At 59.7% G+C, this 17,714-nt stretch overlaps 2 protein-coding genes across 6 annotated transcripts; one reads left to right on the top strand and one right to left on the bottom strand.

Moving 5' to 3' along the window:
• The first annotated feature begins 1,323 nt into the window (after positions 1 to 1,323).
• On the top strand, positions 1,324 to 8,937 carry Tnfaip8l1 (TNF alpha induced protein 8 like 1). 5 transcript variants are annotated; one of them, XR_007210391.1, is made up of 2 exons: positions 1,324 to 1,432; positions 7,305 to 7,335. XR_007210391.1 is itself a non-coding variant. In XM_048341989.1 (2 exons), exon 2 carries the CDS (start codon positions 7,721 to 7,723, stop codon positions 8,279 to 8,281), a length of 561 nt encoding a protein of 186 aa, XP_048197946.1. In that variant the 5' UTR covers positions 1,324 to 1,421; positions 7,715 to 7,720; the 3' UTR covers positions 8,282 to 8,937. The 5 variants fall into 5 exon arrangements, 3 of the variants coding, with proteins under 3 accessions (XP_048197946.1, XP_048197945.1, XP_048197944.1); XR_007210390.1 differs by lacking the exon at positions 7,305 to 7,335 and adding an exon at positions 3,685 to 3,716; XM_048341989.1 differs by lacking the exon at positions 7,305 to 7,335 and adding an exon at positions 7,715 to 8,937 and having other exon boundaries at positions 1,324 to 1,421.
• A 3,279-nt stretch (positions 8,938 to 12,216) lies between these two features.
• On the bottom strand, positions 12,217 to 16,806 carry Mydgf (myeloid derived growth factor). The gene is made up of 6 exons (XM_048341990.1): positions 16,594 to 16,806; positions 15,634 to 15,684; positions 14,146 to 14,207; positions 13,245 to 13,326; positions 13,057 to 13,129; positions 12,217 to 12,624 (listed from the first exon to the last, which is right to left on the bottom strand). Exons 1-6 carry the CDS (start codon positions 16,765 to 16,767, stop codon positions 12,545 to 12,547), a joined length of 522 nt encoding a protein of 173 aa, XP_048197947.1. The 5' UTR covers positions 16,768 to 16,806; the 3' UTR covers positions 12,217 to 12,544.
• Between the last annotated feature and the right edge of the window lie 908 nt (positions 16,807 to 17,714).

Below are 17,714 nucleotides of genomic sequence, written 5' to 3'. Positions count from 1 at the left end.
ACGGGGCAGATGGACGCTCCGGGGACGGATGAGGGCCTCCTGCAAAGCACCGGGGCTCCCAAGAATGGAGACCCCACCCCCGCCTCTCGGGACCCCCAGCCACGGCCCGACCGCGAGGCAGAAAGGGCGTCAGAGAAGGGGCGTCCGTCTCGGGATCACAGCGTCGTGGGGTGCGGGGTCGGGCTGACTTGGCCTGGGGACGCCGCCCGTGGCGAAGATCCTTTCCCGGAGGCCCGCGCCCGGCCGTGTGCAGCGCGCGCCCCCTGCCGGGCGCCGGGGGAACCGGCGCGGCCACGACGCCCCCAAGTCTAAAAGGCGCAGGGGACTCCAGGATTGAAGGAGCAGGGCCGGCTTCCAGCAGGAGAGGCTGGGGGGGTGAGGGCCCGGCCACCCCAGCTGCCATCCTGGCTCTGTATGGTCTGCGTGAGAACCCATCTCTGGGCCTCAGTTTCTCTCTCCACAATGGGGTCATCCACATGAGGCACAGGCCAGGGTCGGCCTGGATGTCGCCTCAGGAGGGGACAGCCTGGTGCTGTGCTCTCCCTACCCCCAGGCCTTCCTTGAGTCGGTGGCCCCCGCCCCCAGGCCAGGCTGGACAGCAGGCGGACACAGGACTCAGGACAGCTGGGAGCCAACCCAGGCCCAGTTCCCAGGACGCACAGCACAGCTGTTTCCGCCTGGGGGGTCCAGCTGGCTCCGCGCCCTGCCCACCTGCTGCCCCTGCCTGACCCCTCTATTCCCACGAAGACAGAAGCGGGACTAGCGGGGCCTGTGCGCCCCAATGATTCATCTCCAACCCCACTGGGTGAGGCTCAGCCCCCGCAGGCGCGGGACTCTGCCGGGACTCATCCTGGGGCTCCCGGTGGGTCTGAGCAGCGAGGTTCCCCAAGGCCCCTGGCGGACAGGCAGCGGCCCAAACTCCTTCCACCCAGCGGGTAAACTGAGTCCCAGGAGGTGCCTTGCCTCCTTTGGGCTCTCGGGTCTCTTTCGGCCGGTGTCTGCCTTCCCCAAACCCCTTCTTCCTCGATGCCTCTTTCCTCTCCCTTCCCGTCTGGGCCCCTAGACCCGCCGCGCCCCCGCATCCGGTGGCTCCACAATTCCGGAGGAATCCCCCGCCAGCTGCTCCGCCCCGCCCCAGACCCGCCCTAAGACCCGCCCCATTCTAGCCATTGGCTTCTTCATACACCACCCGAGCTGCCATTGGCTGCTTCCGCGCGATGGGGCCGCCCCTCGCTCTTTGGAGCAACGGTAGGTGTGGCCTCTGAGGGGCGAGGCTATGGGGGCGGAGACTCGCCGGCCGCCCCGCCCAGTGTCCCCGCCCCGGGCGTCTGTCTCGCCGCTTCAGCACAGACCCCGGGCCCCTGGCAGGCAGCTGGACGCATCCACGAGGGTCAGAAGCCCGGACAGACACCCTGGAGCAGGTGAGGGAGAGGTGGGTCCCACCTGGCTTTCTTGTGGCCCTCCCATCCCATCAGGCTCCTCCCCGAGCCTCTTCCTATCTGCCTGTCCATGCTCCTTCCTCAGTTTCCTAGCCTGTCACTCTGGTTGTTTGGGTTGTAGGGGGAAGGATTGGGTGTGGATTGCCCACCGTACTGGCTTGGGGCCTTGCCCCAGGACTAGTGCCCACCCTCTTGGAGAACTCTGATGGACTCTGCCCCTTTAATAGAGCAGGTGGCCAGTGCCTGGGCCAAATATTAGGTGTTCGGAGCCAAAAGTGTGGCTGAGTAGGACCCAGGGGCCCCCAGCCAGCTCCCAAGGCTTGAGGTCTCAGCTTTACCAGCAATAGACAGGGACTGGTGCCGCCAAGATAATTAGTAGGTAGCCACAGACCCTCATCCATCCTCTGCTGGCCGAGGGTGGCTTGCTGGCCCCATTTCCCAGGAAGGGTGAACTGAGGCAGCCAAGTGGCCAGCGATTTGGCCAAGGAGGCGTAGACAGAGGCAGGATGGGAAATCAGCTGACCTACAACTGATTCTACAGCTTCTGAGTGTGAGGGGGATGAGGGAGAAGGGGAAGCGGAGGACGGGGAGGAGGGGACGTCCCAGCTGCAAACTGGACTCCCAGGTCACTTCCTGAGCTCTGTTGGAGGTGGTGAAAGCATGGGAGACAAACCTGACCCTGGAGCTGCCAGGCACTTTATACAAGTAAGTCAGTTCTGGTTTCCCCCAGGTATAAAGTGGGGTGGGGCGTGACAGCCTGGGTTTGAGGGGTTCCCCAGAGCGTGATTCCTGCAGGAGCCACATCTCACTGTCCTCCCTGTGCGGTGCAGCCTCAGGGCCTTTGCCCACGACCAGCAGGACAGGTTCACACAGGCGCCAACTTTAAAACATAACAAGTTAACTTGCTGGGCTGGGCCGGGGAGGTTGCCAGCCTGGGTTGGGCTGCTGGGAGGGGGTGGGAGGAGGGACTGGCCCGGGGACAAGGCCGGGGGACACAATACCTATGGAAACCAGGAACAAAGAGACCTGGCAGGACACACCTGGCTGAGCTCCACTCACTGGGCTGTCCCTAGGCAGGAGCCCCTGGTGGTGGGTGGGAGCTGCACCCCCAAGGAGGTGGGGGGTGTTCTCCAAGGCTTGCTGTGGCCTCAGGAGTGGCCCATGGCCCCAGCCTCAGGGCCTTTGAATGTGGGGGGCTCAGGGGCCCAGAGGGTCTCCGTGAAATGGATCCAGAGAGGGTGGATCTGATAGAGGGGCCGTGGGGCCACACCTCCACTACTGCCTTGAGATGGGGCCCAGGTGAAGTTCTGGGTGCTGATAGAGGCCAAGGAGAAGGCAGAGTAGAGTTTGGCCCAGTTATGAGAGTCTTCCCTCCCCTGCCCTAGCCCCACACTTGGACAACCTCCCTGGCAGAGTCTTCCGGGCGTCAGTTTCCCTTGCTGGGGTCTCCTAAGTAGGGGCTGGGAGGGAACGTGGTTGGGGGCTTCTGTTGGGGGCTACCCTTGAAGACTTTGTGGTAGAGGGTCCCTGGGCCCACGCACAGCCTTTCAGTTTCCCAAAAGGGCTCCACGGGGAAGAGGAGACTCGAGCCCCACACTTGCAAGGTGGAAGGAGAATTCTGGAATAAGGGCTGGTTCCAAATCTCAAGGCTGTCTGTGGCCTCTGACAGTTTCCCCCTCTATACTAACGGCCCGCTGTGCAGGGCTGAGAAGAGAAATCTGGGCCTCAGGTGGTGGAGGTGAGCTGGGCGGGTAGCTTGCCCGGTGTCTGGATGTTCTGGGAGGGGCAGGAGGTGGTGAGCGGCTGAGAGATCACTGCCTGCGCAGGGCGGGGCTGGCGTGGGAGCGTGGCTGACCAGAGTGTGCAGCTCGGCCTGTGCCTCCATGGCAGGACCTTGGGGGTCTGGGCTGAGACCTCTGACATCCTGTTCTGGTGTTGGCTGCTCGTTTATTCATTCAGTAATCGGCTCCTGCAGGAAGTCAAAGCTGATGCGAGAGCACTGGGGCTCTGAGGCCCACGGGGCGCTATCTTTCTTGGTATTGGCCTCCCACAAATCTTTTATTGTTTTCCAGTGCTGGGGCTTGAACTCAGAGCCTGGGTGCTGTCCGGGAGCTTTGTTTACTCAAGGCTGGTGCTCTACCCTTGGGCCACAACTCTACTTCTGTTTTTCTTTTTTGCTGGTTCATTGGAGATAAGAATCTCAGGGACTTTCCTTCCTGGGCTGGCTTTGAACTGGGATCCTCAGATCTCAGCCTCCGGAGTAGCTGGGATAACAGGGGTGGTGCCAGGCTCACGAGTCCCTTTTGGGCCCAGGCTATTTTCCAGGGGAGCCCTAAGCCCTCTGGAGAATGTCCTGGTTCTGGATGCACCTCACTGGTGGCTGGGGCCCCGCTATTTTGGGGTGAGCTCCGGTGAGCCCTGTTTGCGAAGCCCTGGCTTCCCAGCCCTTTGTCCGCGAGCCAGCAGCAGCAGCAGCAGCGAGCCAGGCCTGCGCAGTGGAGGGCGGGGAGTGGGTGCAGCCCGAGCCGGGGGGTGGGGAGGCGGCACTGTGGCAGCATTGTGTCCCCCCACGGGCGCAGCAAGGCCGTGGGGGGCAGAGGCTGAGGCCACACTGGGACAGCGCGGCCGGGACTCTGGCTCAGCTAGGGAGCGCCCAGCTCTGTCCATCAATTATTGACGGCCTTGTGTGGGCCATGAAGAATTCATGGGCCGGAGCCAGCTCACGAGAGCCCGGCTGTGTTTTTGGGAATTTTGCCATCTGGGCCTAGACAAAGCCACCACGAGAAGTGACGGCATAGACACCGATCGTTAAGCCAACGACTTATTATTTTTAAATAAAGGGGGGGGGGCTGGGGTGTCTCCCAGTGCTCAGTGCTTGTGTAGCGAGGGTGATGGCATCCTGGGTTCCATCCCCAATACTGAAAAAAAAAAAAAAAGACGAAGTACAAAAGGTGGGTGTCAGTGACTCCTATCACCCTAGCGACTCGGAGGAGGCTGAGTAGTCCAGAGGATCCGGGCTGGAGGCCAGCACTGGCAGTCGGCGATACTGTCTGTCAGCTCCAGATTACACACACACACACACACACACACACACACAAACTGTGCTGGGGCTGGGAACATGGCTTAGTGGTAGAGTGCTTGCCTAGCATGGAGGAAGCCCTGGGTTCGATTCCTCAGCACCACATACACAGAAAAAGCCGAAAGTGGTGCTGTGGCTCAAGAGGTAGAGTGCTAGCCTTGAAGAAGCTGGCAAAAGAAGCTCAGGGACAGTGTCCAGGCCCTGAATACTGACCAGCCCCAGGACTGGCAAAAAATAAAGCTGTGCTGGAGGCACGGCTCAAGTATTAGAGCACTAGCTGTTGGGGTCCATCTTCCACTCTTAACTTACCTGCAGGTCGGGTGATTAGGGGAGAGGGCGAGAAAGGAGGGTGGAAAGAAAGAAGAGTCCCAGCCGGGAGGGGCAAAAAACCCCAACACTAGCCTCTATTTCCGACCTCCCCACCCACCCGCCCCCACTGCCCACGGGCTGAGATTACAGGCTGGTACCAGCACACCTGGCCAGACTCTGTGTGTGTGTGCGCGCGCGCATACACACAGCCAGCTGGTCCTGGGGTTTGAACTCAGGGCCTGGGCGCCATCCCTGAGCTCTTTTGCTCAAGGCTAGTGCTCTAGCAGTTGAGCCACAGCGCCACTTACATCTTTTTGTGGTTCATTGGAGATTCAAGTCTCACGGACTTTCCTGTGTGGGCTGACTTCAAACTGTGATCCTCAGATCTCAGCCTCCTGAGCAGCGAGGGTGACAGGCGTGAGCCACCGGCTCAGTCCAGACCCTCCCCCCCCCGCAAGTATCCAGTAATTGATTATATCTAGGTGGTACATACTTATTGAATGCAAGATATGTGCCTGGCCTGGTGTCCCACAGCCCCCCGTGGGATGGTGGGGGCTTATTTCCTCACTCATGTCGTTAATGGAGAGGCCGAGGCCATCAGCACACAGGATGAGGGCCAGAGGACCCGGGCAGACACACAGGGACCGTTATTTGTTATTGGGACAAAGGCCTCTTTGCATGCAGAGGCCCTGAGGCTGGTGAGTCCAGCTAGCTGGACTGGGAGAAAGGGTGTGGAAGGGTGAGCAGGACCGTGGGCCTGGAAGGTCTTTTAGAGAAGCAGGAAGGTGGGTGGGGCCCCCACAGGGTGGCTCAGCCTCCCCCTGCCCCCTTCTTAGCGGAGGCCCCGCCCCCCGGCCTTGTGCAAGTTAAGAGTTGGGAATATCTAAAACAGGGGTGAGGACAGAGTTCAGAGTGCAGATGATTTAGTGGGAGGTTCCCAGTGCCGCCCGCGGCTCAGACCCAGGACAGAATGTGGGGGGCAGGGCAAGGCATTGGCGGAGGCCGATTGTAGAGATGGAAAAGCTGTTCCCTGGTGCATGGGGCTGGTCTGGGGTCAGTGGCTGGGAGGGGCGACATGGCCCTGCCTCAGGACCTTTGCATAGGCTGGCCTCCCCCCACCCCCTGGTGGGCGGGCCAGGCCTGGATGTCCATCTATCTGTTGTCATTTGTTGTGTCAGTGCTGGGGTTTGAACTCAGGGCCTGGGCGCTGTCCCTGACCTCTTCAGCTCAAGGCCACTGCACCACTTCCGGTTTTCTGATGGTTCATTGGTGATAGGAGTCTCAGGCATGTTCCTGCCTGGGCTGGCTTTGAACCACCCTCCTCAGGTCTCAGCCTCCTGAGTAGCTAGGATGACAGGCGTGAGCCATGGGTGCCTGGCTTGTTTGGTGTTGGTTTTGTTTTTAGTACTGGGATGGATGAACCCAGGCACTGCCCAGCCAGGCGCTGCCCCCGAGTCGCGGCTGCCCTGGTGCCAGCTGTAGCCCGCGGCTCTTGTGGTCATCTCGGTGGCCCCGGGGCCTGGTACACAGATGGTGCTCTGTAATCGCTGGTTGGCTGGCAGCATGGGTCTGCGTTGGGGTGGGTCCCGCGGGGTGCTGTGTGGCTGGGTGGGCAGGGAACAGGGATGCGGTGCTAGTCCTCGGTGCCTCCCGCAGGAAGGAAGGCCAGGGTTTATTTTGGTCTGAGGCCTGGTCCCTGGGGAAGTTTCTGGCAGAACAATGGGCCCCGGGGAAGGAAGGTGTGGCGAGGCCTTGAGGCCTCGGGCTGGGCGCTGGCAGGCCACACTGCCCCCCCCCCCCCTTTTCCTGCCACGTCTCCAAAACCTGTCAACAGGGCCCACTCTCTTTTCTGAGCCGACTTGTGCAATGTCACAGCCCAGAGAGGGTCAGAGCTCTGCCCAAGGACTCACAGCCTCTGAGACGGACAGCCTGTCTTCCCATCCGTGCCTCATCTGTAATCCTGTAATCTGGGAGGCCAGATCCAAGAACTTTGAGGGGGAGGGGGGGATCTCTGGTTCCCCAGGGTCTGCATGCGTCCTCTCCTGCATGGGTGGAGGAGATAGGGTAGAATGGGCATTGCAAGGGGCATGCCAGGCAGCCAACCTGAGGATCGCACGTGGGGGCTGCTGAGGTTGGCATGACCCTCTGCCCCAGAAGTGAGTTGGTTTGTCTTTTCCTATTGCACAGCTGGGGAAGCTGAGGCAGGGGCTCTTCTCCAGGTCTCAAAACAACGGGCTTTGTGGGGTTCCTGGGGTGAGGGGCCTGTGGGACCCTGCTGTCCTGGCCGCCTGGGCTGGGTGTGATGCGTGGTGACCCAGGCCTGGGTGGGTCCCCATGTCCCTACCCCAGCCCTCCTGGGCCTAGGACTTTTTATTTTAGGCTGGTCCTATGTCTTGAACTTGGGGCCTGGGCATTGTCTCTGAGCTTTTGTTGTTCAAGGCTGGTGCTCTACCACGTGAACCAAGTGCCACCTCCAGCTTTTTACAGGTCCATTGGCCCTCAGAGTCTTTATAGACTTTCCTGCCCAGGCTGGCTCTGAACCTCCATCCTCAGATCTCAGCCTCCTGAGTAGCTGGGATTATAGGGGGGAGCCACTGGGCCTGGCTCTCAGGTGAGCCTGGTGGAAGTCAGGGGCAGTGGGGCTGGGGACAGAAGTCGCATAATTAGGGTCTCTCCTGTACCCCCACCCCAGCCGCCACCCAGGGCCTGGGACTCAGGAGCTGTGTGATCAAGCTGTGGGGCGGAGGACTAACTTGGGAACAGCAGGCTAGACTCCAAGGGGGACCGGAGCCGGTCCGCTTGGCAAGGGCTGCCAGGCCTGCCCCACACTTCCTCCCTCGCTCCTCTGACACCGGCCCTGTCTGTCCTTCTGTCCGTCTCTCCGCAGGCCACCATGGATGCGTTCAGCACCCAGAGCCTGGCCCTGAAGGCCCAGAAGAAGGTCCTGAGCAAGATGTCGTCCAAGGCGGTGGTGGCCGTGTTCGCGGACGAGGCAAGCAGCCAGGTGCTGGACGAGCTGTACCGCGCCAGCAAGGCGTTCACGCGCAGCCGCGCCGAGGCGCGCCGGGTGCTGAAGGACCTGGTGAAGGTGGCCGTGAAGGTGGCCGTGGCGCTGCGGGCCGGGCAGCTGGGCGCTGAGCAGCTGGTGCAGCTGGGCCGCTTCCGGCGCCGCGCGCGCAGCCTGGCCATGACGGCCGTCAGCTTCCAGCAGGTGGCCTTCACCTTCGACCGCCGCGTGCTGGCCGCCGGCCTGCTCGAGTGCCGCGACCTGCTGCACCAGGCCACCGGGCCGCACCTCACCGCCAAGTCCCACGGCCGCATCAACCGCGTGTTCGGCCACCTCGCCGACGGGGACTTCCTGGCCGCGCTGTACGGGCCGGCCGAGCCCTACTGCTCCCACCTGCAGCGCATCTGCGACGGCCTGGGCCGCATGCTGGACGCCGACAGCATCTGACCCCCTGCCCACGCCGCCGGCCACCCCGCGCACAGCACCCGGACTCTGCACGCAGCACCCCGACTCCACAGGCAGCACCCTGACTCTGCGCACAGCACCCCGACTCCACACGCAGCACCCCGGCTCCACAAGCAGCACCCTGACTCCGCGTGCAGCAACCAGCTCCACACGCAGCATCCTGACTCCACACTCAACACCCTGACCCGGCACACACCACCCCGACTCTACACGCAGCACCGCGACTCCACACACAGCACCCCGACTCCGTGTGCAGCACCCCGGCTCCACACGCAGCACCCCGACTCCACACTCAACACCCCAACTCCTCATGCAGCACCCTGCCTCCACACGCAGCACCCTGACTCAGCACACAGCACCCTCACTCTGCGTGTAGCACCCCAAGTCTGCACGCAGCACCCCGACTCCACATGCACCACCCCGACTCCACACACAGCACCCCAACTTGGCATACAGCACTGACTCCACACAAAGCACCCTGTGGCGTCAGCCCCCATTTCTAAGCCCCACGTCCTCCCCACCACGCCCCCTGTCCCATCCAGATCCTCCCTGACCCATCTTGGGGGTTCGGTTTGTGGTCTTGAGTCAGAGAGACCCACGGGGGTCAACCCAGGCATTTGGTGGTCCATGTCTGTCATCCTAGCTACTCGGAAGGCTGAGATCAGAGGACCATGGTTCAAAGCCAGCCTGAGCAGGAAAGTCCACAAGACTGTGGAATTAACCACCAACTCCCCCCAAAACAACAACAACAACGAAAAAACCCAAGAGCCCAGGTGGAGGCTGCCGTCCTCCTGCCTCAGCCTCCAGGCAAGGGCCGGTGACAGGCATGGCGCCCCTGCCTGGTGTCTGGCCCTGATCCAGCCTCACCCGAGCCTCCATGAAAGAGGAGGGCTGGCACACATGTGCACTGAGAGACGGGCCTCAACTCCTGGAGGCCAAGGAAGGCCCGGCCTCCACCTTGGGCAGCTCGACTTCGACCTCAGCATGGAGCTGGAGTCTGCCTGATGATCTGAGGCTCTCGCTGTGTGGGGGCTTTGTCTGTCCCCCCTACCTCAGGGAATGAATGGAGCACCCTGTGATACACGGGGGTGGGGGGGGTTGCAAACTGTCTACCAGGGCTCCTCGACTTGCCTGGAAATGGGAAGTTGTGACTTGGGGAGTCGTTGGGCTCCAACATGGTCATCCACTGTGACAGAGGCCTCAGCCTCCTGAGGTGCGCACACCTGGAATTATAACTGCACCTTTGGGAGAAACATTTTACCTTTTGGCAGTGCTGGGTGTGGATTTGTGAGCAGATCCTCATGGCTTGGGCGCCCTCCCCCCATCTCTCTACTTTTACTTTGCAGAACTGGACTTGAGTTTCTGCCCAGGGCTGGCCTGGACCTCGATCCTCTTACCACATCCCCCACATAGCTGAGATGACAGGCTTGTGCCACCCACACCCAGTTTACTGGCTGAAATGGGGTTCTCACTAGCTTCTTAGCTAGGCTGGCCTAGCTAAGATCCTCCTCATCTCTGTCTCCTGGGCAGCTGGAATTACATGCGTGCGCCACCACATGTGGCTCACACATGCCAATTTTAGAAGATAGATGGGCTGGGCTGTAGGGGTCAGAGGGAGAGCACTTGCCTATGAAGTGGGAGGCTCAGGGCTCTGCTCTCCATCTTTTGTAATATACAAGATGCTTCAACCCAGGCATTTGGTGGTCCATGTCTGTCATCCTAGCTACTCGGAAGGCTGAGATCAGAGGACCATGGTTCAAAGCCAGCCTGAGCAGGAAAGTCCACAAGACTGTGGAATTAACCACCAACTCCCCCCAAAACAACAACAACAACGAAAAAACCCAAGCTGGCGCTTGGCTCAAGTGATACAACAATAGTGTTGAGCAAAAAAGCTCAGGGACAGTGCCCAGGCCCTGAGTTCAGGGCCCAGGACTGGAGGGAGGGAGGAAGACACCTCAAAGCTCCTCCCATGCGGTGGACAGAGGGCAAGGGTAGAGAGGATGGCAGTTGTTAGAAAGCTTGAGTTAGGGCATGCCGCCCAGCACCACTGCAGGTCAGAAGGGTAATTTGGGGTGCAGACTACTTAGGGCAAAGGTCACAGACAGGAGGCCCCACTGAGCAGCTTTGGTCGTCCCCTTGCAGTTTGAGGACCAGCAGACTATGCCTGTAGCAATGGCACGCGGTCAGCTGGAGCTGCGCGGACCTTTGCTGCCCCCTGGCGGGCCTCGGAGGAGCTGTCGGTGGTCCAGCCCCAGACCCTGCCCCCTCCAGAGCTGGAGCTGAAGGCTCTAGAAGTGTCCCGCAGGGACCTCATGCCCCCATCCCAAGCTGGGGCCGAGCTAGGATGGAACTCTCTGATCCCTGCTGGACATCTGGTGGGTTTTTCTCTGTGTGTGTGTGCATGCCAGTCCTGGGGCTTGAACTCAGGGCCTGGGCACTGTCCCGTCCCCAAGCTTCTTTTGCTCAAGGCTTGGGCTCAAGCACTTGAGCCACAGTGACACTACTGTGTATGTGGTGCTGAGGAATTGAACCCAGGGCTTCATGTATATGAGGCAAGCACTCTACCACTAGGCCACATTCCCAGTCCCTGCCCCCCACCTCCCTTAAAAAAAAAAAAAACCTGAAAGCTGGGTGCTGGTGGCTCACACCTGTAATCCTAGCAACTTAGGAGGCTGAGATCTGAGGATCTTGATTCAAAACCAGCCCCAGGCAGGGAAGTCTGTGATTGTTATCTCTCCAATTACAGAGAAAGTCAGAAGTGGCGCTGTGGCTCAAGTGGCAGCGAGCTAGCCTTGAGCAAAAGGAGCTCAGGGGCGGTGCCCAGCCCCAGTTCAGTTACAACAGAATAAAAGGTATCCTGCAAGGCATCTGGGGACCAGGGCTACTGGGTCTCCTGCAGCTGAGAAATCGCAGGCCCACAGCTGATGCAGCCACCCTTGCCTTTGAGTGCTTGCATTGCATTAAGTAGTTTACTTAGTGCCAGTATCAGGGTTGAACTCTCAGCTCAAACACTGTCCCTGAGCTTTTCCACTCAAGGCTGGCACTCTACCACATAAACCATAGCTCCACTTCTGGCGTTTTGGTGGTTCACTGGAGATGAGAGTCTCACAGACTTTCCTGTCTGGGCTGACTCAACCCAATCCTCAGATCTCAGCCTCCTAATTAGCTAGGATCTCAGGCAAGAGGGTCTCACTGTGCGGCCCAGCCTGGCCTGGAACTCTCAATGTTCCTGCCTCCGTCTCCCAAGGGCTGGGATTGTGGGTGTGAACCACGGCACCTGGCTGTGTGCCTTTCTGACTTACTATGTGGCCCTGAGTGATCAGCTCGGTGACTGCTGGGTGACGGCTTGGTAGACCAGCAGAAGAGGCAGAGTATGTGCTGGCTGGGCCCAGGGTTTACCTGGAGGCCGCTTAGGCGTGTCTCCACGGTGATCACCCACTGGGGCCCTGGCCAGTCCCCAAGCTCATCTCTGGGACCCCATGGAGCCTCAGGCACTGGCACAGGGCTGGCTTTAGACACCAGAGGCCATGTGCAGTGTGGAGCGACTGGTGCCTGCCCTGGGTACCTGCAGGCCTGGCGTCCCCTCCAGTCCCCTTGTCCCTGGTGGGACAGTGTTCAGCCTCCAGGCCCCACTGAGGCAGGTCTGGAAAGTGAGCTGGTGGCCGCCTGTGGAAGGACTGAGGGGCAGCGGGCAGAGTGGTCACCAGGCAGCAGGTCAGGCCATGGGCTGCGCAGGGCTGGCTTGGGCTCCCCACTAACTGTGGTCCTTACAGGTCCAACTCTCTCGGCCTCCCTACCAGTGTGGTGTTTCACCCAACTTGGAAACCAGCCCCGGTGTGGACCGCACAGTGGCCCTCCACCAGCCCAGGGAGGGGCTGTCATCCTCAGCCCCCAAACACCCCAACAGTGCTAGGTGCTCTGGTTTTCCATTTATTTAAATATCAAAACATTCTCTCTTCGTGGTTGGTCTGAAAGGAGGTCCTGGGCCCTCAGTGGAGGGGACAATGGTGCTGTCCAGGGCCTGGCTGGCTGTGCAGGGGAAGATGCTTCCTGCTGGGAGGCCCCGGGTCCTCTGGAGAGGCAGGCAGGCTGCGGTCTCACTGTGTTGAGCCAGGCAGGGCGAACAGTGCTCCATGAGCTCCGCAGGAACTCCCATCTGTTTTGCAGGCGGCCCCTGGCCACGCTGGTCACCAGGAGCCAGGGCTCCTCGGCAGGGAGGGACAAGGCCCACCCGGTAGGTGCAGGTCACAGCTCACTGTGGGTGGCCTTGGCGACAATCACCAGCTTGGACAGCTCAGCTTTGAAGGCCCCAGGCCTGTGAGCCACTGCAGGGGACAGCACAAGGTCAGGCCAGGTCCCAAGCCACTGGGTTGGGGGGGGGGGGGGGGCAGGTGGAGCCCAGCAGTCAGGTCAGGCAGTCAGTTTGAACTTGGGGCCTCGTATGTGGTAAGCAGATGCTCTACCCCTTAGGATAGGACGTCAGCTTCTCCGCTTTAGTCATCATTTTTGATAGTCACAGGGGTGGGAAAGCCCCTAAGACTCTTTATCACCAACGTACCACCAAAAAGCCGGAAATGGAGCTGTGACTCAAGTGGTAGAGTGCCAGCCTTGAGCATAAGACCTCAGGGACAGATGCTAGACCAGTTCATGCCTACCTAGGACAGGTATCAGGGCCCTGCAAGCCTGGCTCGGCCTTTCTGGTCCCCAGCAGCGCCCCCCCCCCCCCCAATTCTCAGCCACCCCCAGTCCTCACCCACCTGCCGTCCTGGTCACCTGGAATTCCTCACTTTTCAGGGGGACGTCGTTCTCCCTCTCAAATGCTGCTTTTGACTGCAAGAACCGGGAGCCATGGCTGGAGGGCGCAGGTGGCTCTGCGCCCCTCTCCGGGGGCTCAGCCAAGGGGAATGCGGGGTCCCCGCCCCCCCTCCTCATCCCAGGCACTCACGTAGGCCATGGCGTACTCGATCTCTGCGCCGCGCACCTCGGCCCGGAACTCGGTGAAGTACAGGTAGGACTTTCCCTGCGGCCTGTGGGCCAGCGGGGGTCACTGCAGGGCCCAGCCCTCACCCATCTCCACCCAGACCTCACCCCGCCCCTCATGGCCACGCCCCTTCAGGTCCCCCCCATCCTGTCAGTCAGGACCTGGCCCCGCCCCCATCCCTCCCTGCCTGCACCCAGCCCTTGGCCCTGCAGAGCCCCAGGCCAGGTTGACCTGAGGATCCCATGCCAGGTGGAGCAAGTGATGAAGGGCAACTGCTCATGAAGATAGGGCTGCTCCTGAGGTGGCTGGATGTTCTGGAACTATCTTTGTGTAGTTCTTTTGCGGTGCTTGAGAGGGTGCTAGGGGCTGGTGTGCACCAGGCAAGCCACACTGAACCACACTCCCAGAGGGGATGCCCTGAGCTTCTTTTTGCTCAAGGCTGGTACTCTACCACTTGAGCCACAGCACCACTTCTGGCCTTTATTGTGTGTGTGGTATTGAGGAATGGAACCCGGGGCTTCATGCATGCTAGGCAAGCACTCTACCGCTAAGCCACATTCCCAGCCCTCAAACTGTATTTTTTTAGAAGGCCGAATTTCACATTTTTGAAAAGTTTAAATACTCGCCACAGAAGCCCTCTGGTGTCATAGGGGCAAGATGGTAGCTCCCCTTAACCCAGCATCTCCTCCCTAATCACAATGACCAGCCACTTTTCCCAGCTCCATGAGAATAGGCCTCATGGCCCCCCATGTGCAAGCCCCTCCATTGGAACACCATTGCACCATCCCTCTCCCCCCATGCTGGCCTGTGTCCAGTCTTTCCTGGCCCACAGCAAGCGGCAAGTCTGGGCAGGAGTGCGGCTTACCTCCAGATGGTGCAGGTGAGGTGCTGGTGGTCCTCACTGGTCCCCAGGCTCATCTGCCACTGCTGCAGGGAGAGGACAGGCGCAGTAAGCCCTCGTTCGGTGTTTACCTCTCAATCCACAGGCCAGTGGCCCTAGAGCTGGGCATCATCCGCTAAGGCCGGCCCGCCAAGTGTTTACCCTCCCATTTCCTACTGGTGGCTTGTGGCAGGGGGCCTCGGCCACCGCCCACCCTTTCCATGACACATGGTACTTCTCCCCTGTGAGATGGGAAAAGATGGCCAGGCAGGCTCAGAAGAGAAGGGCTGAGCTGACACTAACCCTGGCTGCTCCCTCCAGGTTAGCCTGGACTACTCACACAGCAACAGCCAGATCAAAACCCAGTGAACCAACATGCAGCACCACCATGGCCTCGGGAGCCGCGGGACATCAGGCTGGTCCCCAGGAAGGACTTCAGGGACAAGACATGCCCTCCCCACCCCATCCAGCTCCAGCTCAGCAGCTTCTCTTTAACTTCCAAACACCTGCTGTGGCTCTGAGGCCTCTCAACAACAAAACACATTTCAGATTTTTTATTTTTCCTGTGAAATTCGGCAGGAAGGGTTCTCTAGGGGTTCTCCAAGATGAATCAAATAAGTAACCCAGAAGAGCCTGGAACTCACCACCCTCCTGCCTCAACCTCCCATGAGCTGGAATTTCAGGCATCCTCAACATTGTCCAAGAGACCCTGTCTCCTCATGAGCAGTCACCCTGTTCCCTCCCAAGCCTGAGTCCATTTCCTGGGTCTGGATCCTCCTGTTCTGGAAGTTTCCTATTAATGGAGGCACACACTGTGGGGCCTTTTGTGTCTGCTTCTCATGCAGCAAGGTGGCCTCAGGGTCTTTCTAGGTGTCAGCAGAGGTCACAGCCTTGTCTGTTCCCAGATGAGTAATATTCTATGGTACAGATATAGCCCATATTATTGATTCCTTCATGGAGGAGAGAAGAGCCCAGAAAACAACATGACTTCAGTCCTCCTAGTACAAAGGCCTGGATCCTATCAACAGCAAGAACAAGTATGCAAGGACTATTCTCACAGTGTGAGAATGGCCAGAAAACTAAGACTTCAACTATTCAAGTCACTGAGCCACAGAACCCTGAGAATATACTAAATGCGTATCTTTTTTTTTTTTTTTTGTGGTACCAGGGCTTGAACTGAGGACCTTACACTTTCACTCCATTTTCTTACTCACAGTTGGTGCTCTACCATTTTAGTTATGCCTCCAGTTTGGCCTTTTTTTAATGCTGGTTAACTGCCCAGGCAGGCTTTGAAGTCTGATCCTCCAGATCTCAGTCTCCTGAGTAGTTAGGATTACAGGTGTGAGCCACCAGCGCCTGGTGGCTCTTTTTATTACCTGGGCAAGAATGGCTGGAAGTGTGCCAGCTGAGGCGTAACTCCAGTGTACCCTGGAGAGCATCAGGTGTGACAATCAGGGGTCCTGAATGACTCACCTCGTTGGTCCCTCCTTGAGAAGCATAAGTAAATGTGCAGGTGAATTTGTCCTGTAGAAGAGAAGGCAGACACAGGCTTGGTAGGGGGTACCCGCTGGTCTCTGGGTGACCACAATCAGGGATGGACTGTTTCCCCTGGCTGATGGCCTTTGAGGCCAGCTATACCCTGCCTGCCTCCTTTCCCTCAAGGGAGCAGAGCAATCTGAGTGGCAGAGTGGCTTCTCCAACCCCCTCCACTCCTGCTAGGAATGCAGGCTCGGTGAGTGACAGAGGCTGGACAAGTGGATTCCCGGAGCTTCCACTTCCTGGTCTGTAAAATGGGTTGGACGTGTAAAACGTCCATAGGGATAAACACAGGGATATACATGCCTAAGCAATGAACATGATTAAGTCCTGGAAGATCTGTACTGGGGCCTGGGTTCCGTCCCTGAGCTTTTTCTCTCAGGGCCAGCGCTCTACCACCTGACTCACACACAGCTCCACTTCCGACTTTTCTGCTGGCTAACTGCAAATGTGTTGGTGAAATGGGGTCTCCTGGACTTTTCTGTAGAGGTTGGCTCTGAACCTGCGATCCGCCCAGATCTCGGCCGTCTGAGTGGCTTGAAAATGACAGGCAAGCTGTGCCTACTGGCCGAGCTGCCGCGGCCGGCGGGAGGCAGCTCCCGCGCGAGTCGGGGATCGGGCCGGGGGTCAGGCCGTGGCGGGCGGGCGCCGCCCCCCGGCTCACGCTCGGTGGCCTGTCCCGGGCCCCGCCACGCTGGAGCCGTGACGAGTGACGGGCAGATGACCGATGACAGGTGACTGACAGGTCTCGTGGCCACGTCCCCGGGGGCGAAAGCAGGGCTCTAGGCGGCGGCCCCGCCCAGCGCTCCGGCGCACCGAGGCGGCGCCCCCAAGCCGGCCGGTGACCCCCGTCGGGCCCCGCCCCGCCCCGCCCCGCCCCGCCCCGCTGGCACCTACCCCGGGACCCACGTTCTGAGAGAACGAGTGCTGGATGCCGCCGGGCCGCACGTCAAACGCTACCGTCGTGGGTTCGGACACGGCCTCCGCCGCTCTCAGAACTACGGCCGCCAGAAGCAGCGCAGCCGACCAGCCCGCGCCGCCACCGCCGCTCCTTCCGCTGGGCGCCGCCATATTGGGATTGGGGCCTCGGAGGGCGGCGGGCGGACCGGGCGCGGCGAGGGACACGTGGGGCGTCGGTCGCACGCCACGTCACTGCCTGCGAGCGCACGTGACCTACTAGTACCGTCCTTCCGTAAGCCACGCCCCTTCCGCGGCCTGGCCTTCGTGTTGTGGGCGGTGCTTGGAGAGCCACGTGACCTCCCCACGCCTCTCCTGATTGGCAGTTGGCGAGTGAACGAGGCGACTGTCCTGTCATTGGGGTAGCTAGTGTCCGCGGCGTTCGCTATGGCCTTAGGAACTGGTCCGTCTACAGGTCATTTTGACTCGTGCCCCTTCTCTTGTTGACAGTGATGTCCTTTGAACCTAGCAGCCGGGGGCGCAGGCCTGTCATCCTAGCGCAAGTTCGCACTCAGCCCATACGCAGCCAGTTAACAAGCAAAGCGCCACAGGTGGCGCTGTGGCTCAGTGGTAGAACACCACCTTTGAACGAAAAAGCACCAGGCCTTGAGTCCAAGGTCCAGTCCGGGCGCGCGCACGCGCGCACACACAGCTTCATTGAGGAAAGTGAACTCTCCAACTTGTGGGTGGAGATGGAGGGAGGGGACAGATCACACTGTACAAAAGGAAAGGTATAAATGTAACCCCTATGTTTTACCCACCATAACGATATATATCTGTCCCTGTCATGCAGAGAAACCTTGGAGATGTCACCTCATGCATTTCCAAGTAGGATATTGGAGGGTATTTTTTTCTTTACGTTTTAGTTGTATTATAAACGTTTCTCCTGACAGAAATGGAGGAACAAAGGATGAACAAGAGCTGGGAATGTGGCTTAGCGGTACAGTGCTTGCCTAGCATGCATGAGGCCCTGGGTTCCATTCCTCAATACCACATACGCAGAAAAAGCCAGAAGTGGCGCTGTGGCTCAAGTTGGCAGAGCAAACTTTTCGCCTTGAGGA

The sequence above is a fragment of the Perognathus longimembris genome, chromosome 3 (genome assembly GCF_023159225.1).
Source record: "Perognathus longimembris pacificus isolate PPM17 chromosome 3, ASM2315922v1, whole genome shotgun sequence".
In the NCBI taxonomy this organism is placed as follows: domain Eukaryota; kingdom Metazoa; phylum Chordata; class Mammalia; order Rodentia; family Heteromyidae; genus Perognathus; species Perognathus longimembris.
The sequence above is the reverse complement of the archived record's forward strand: the minus strand, read 5'-3'. Positions and strand labels throughout refer to the sequence as shown.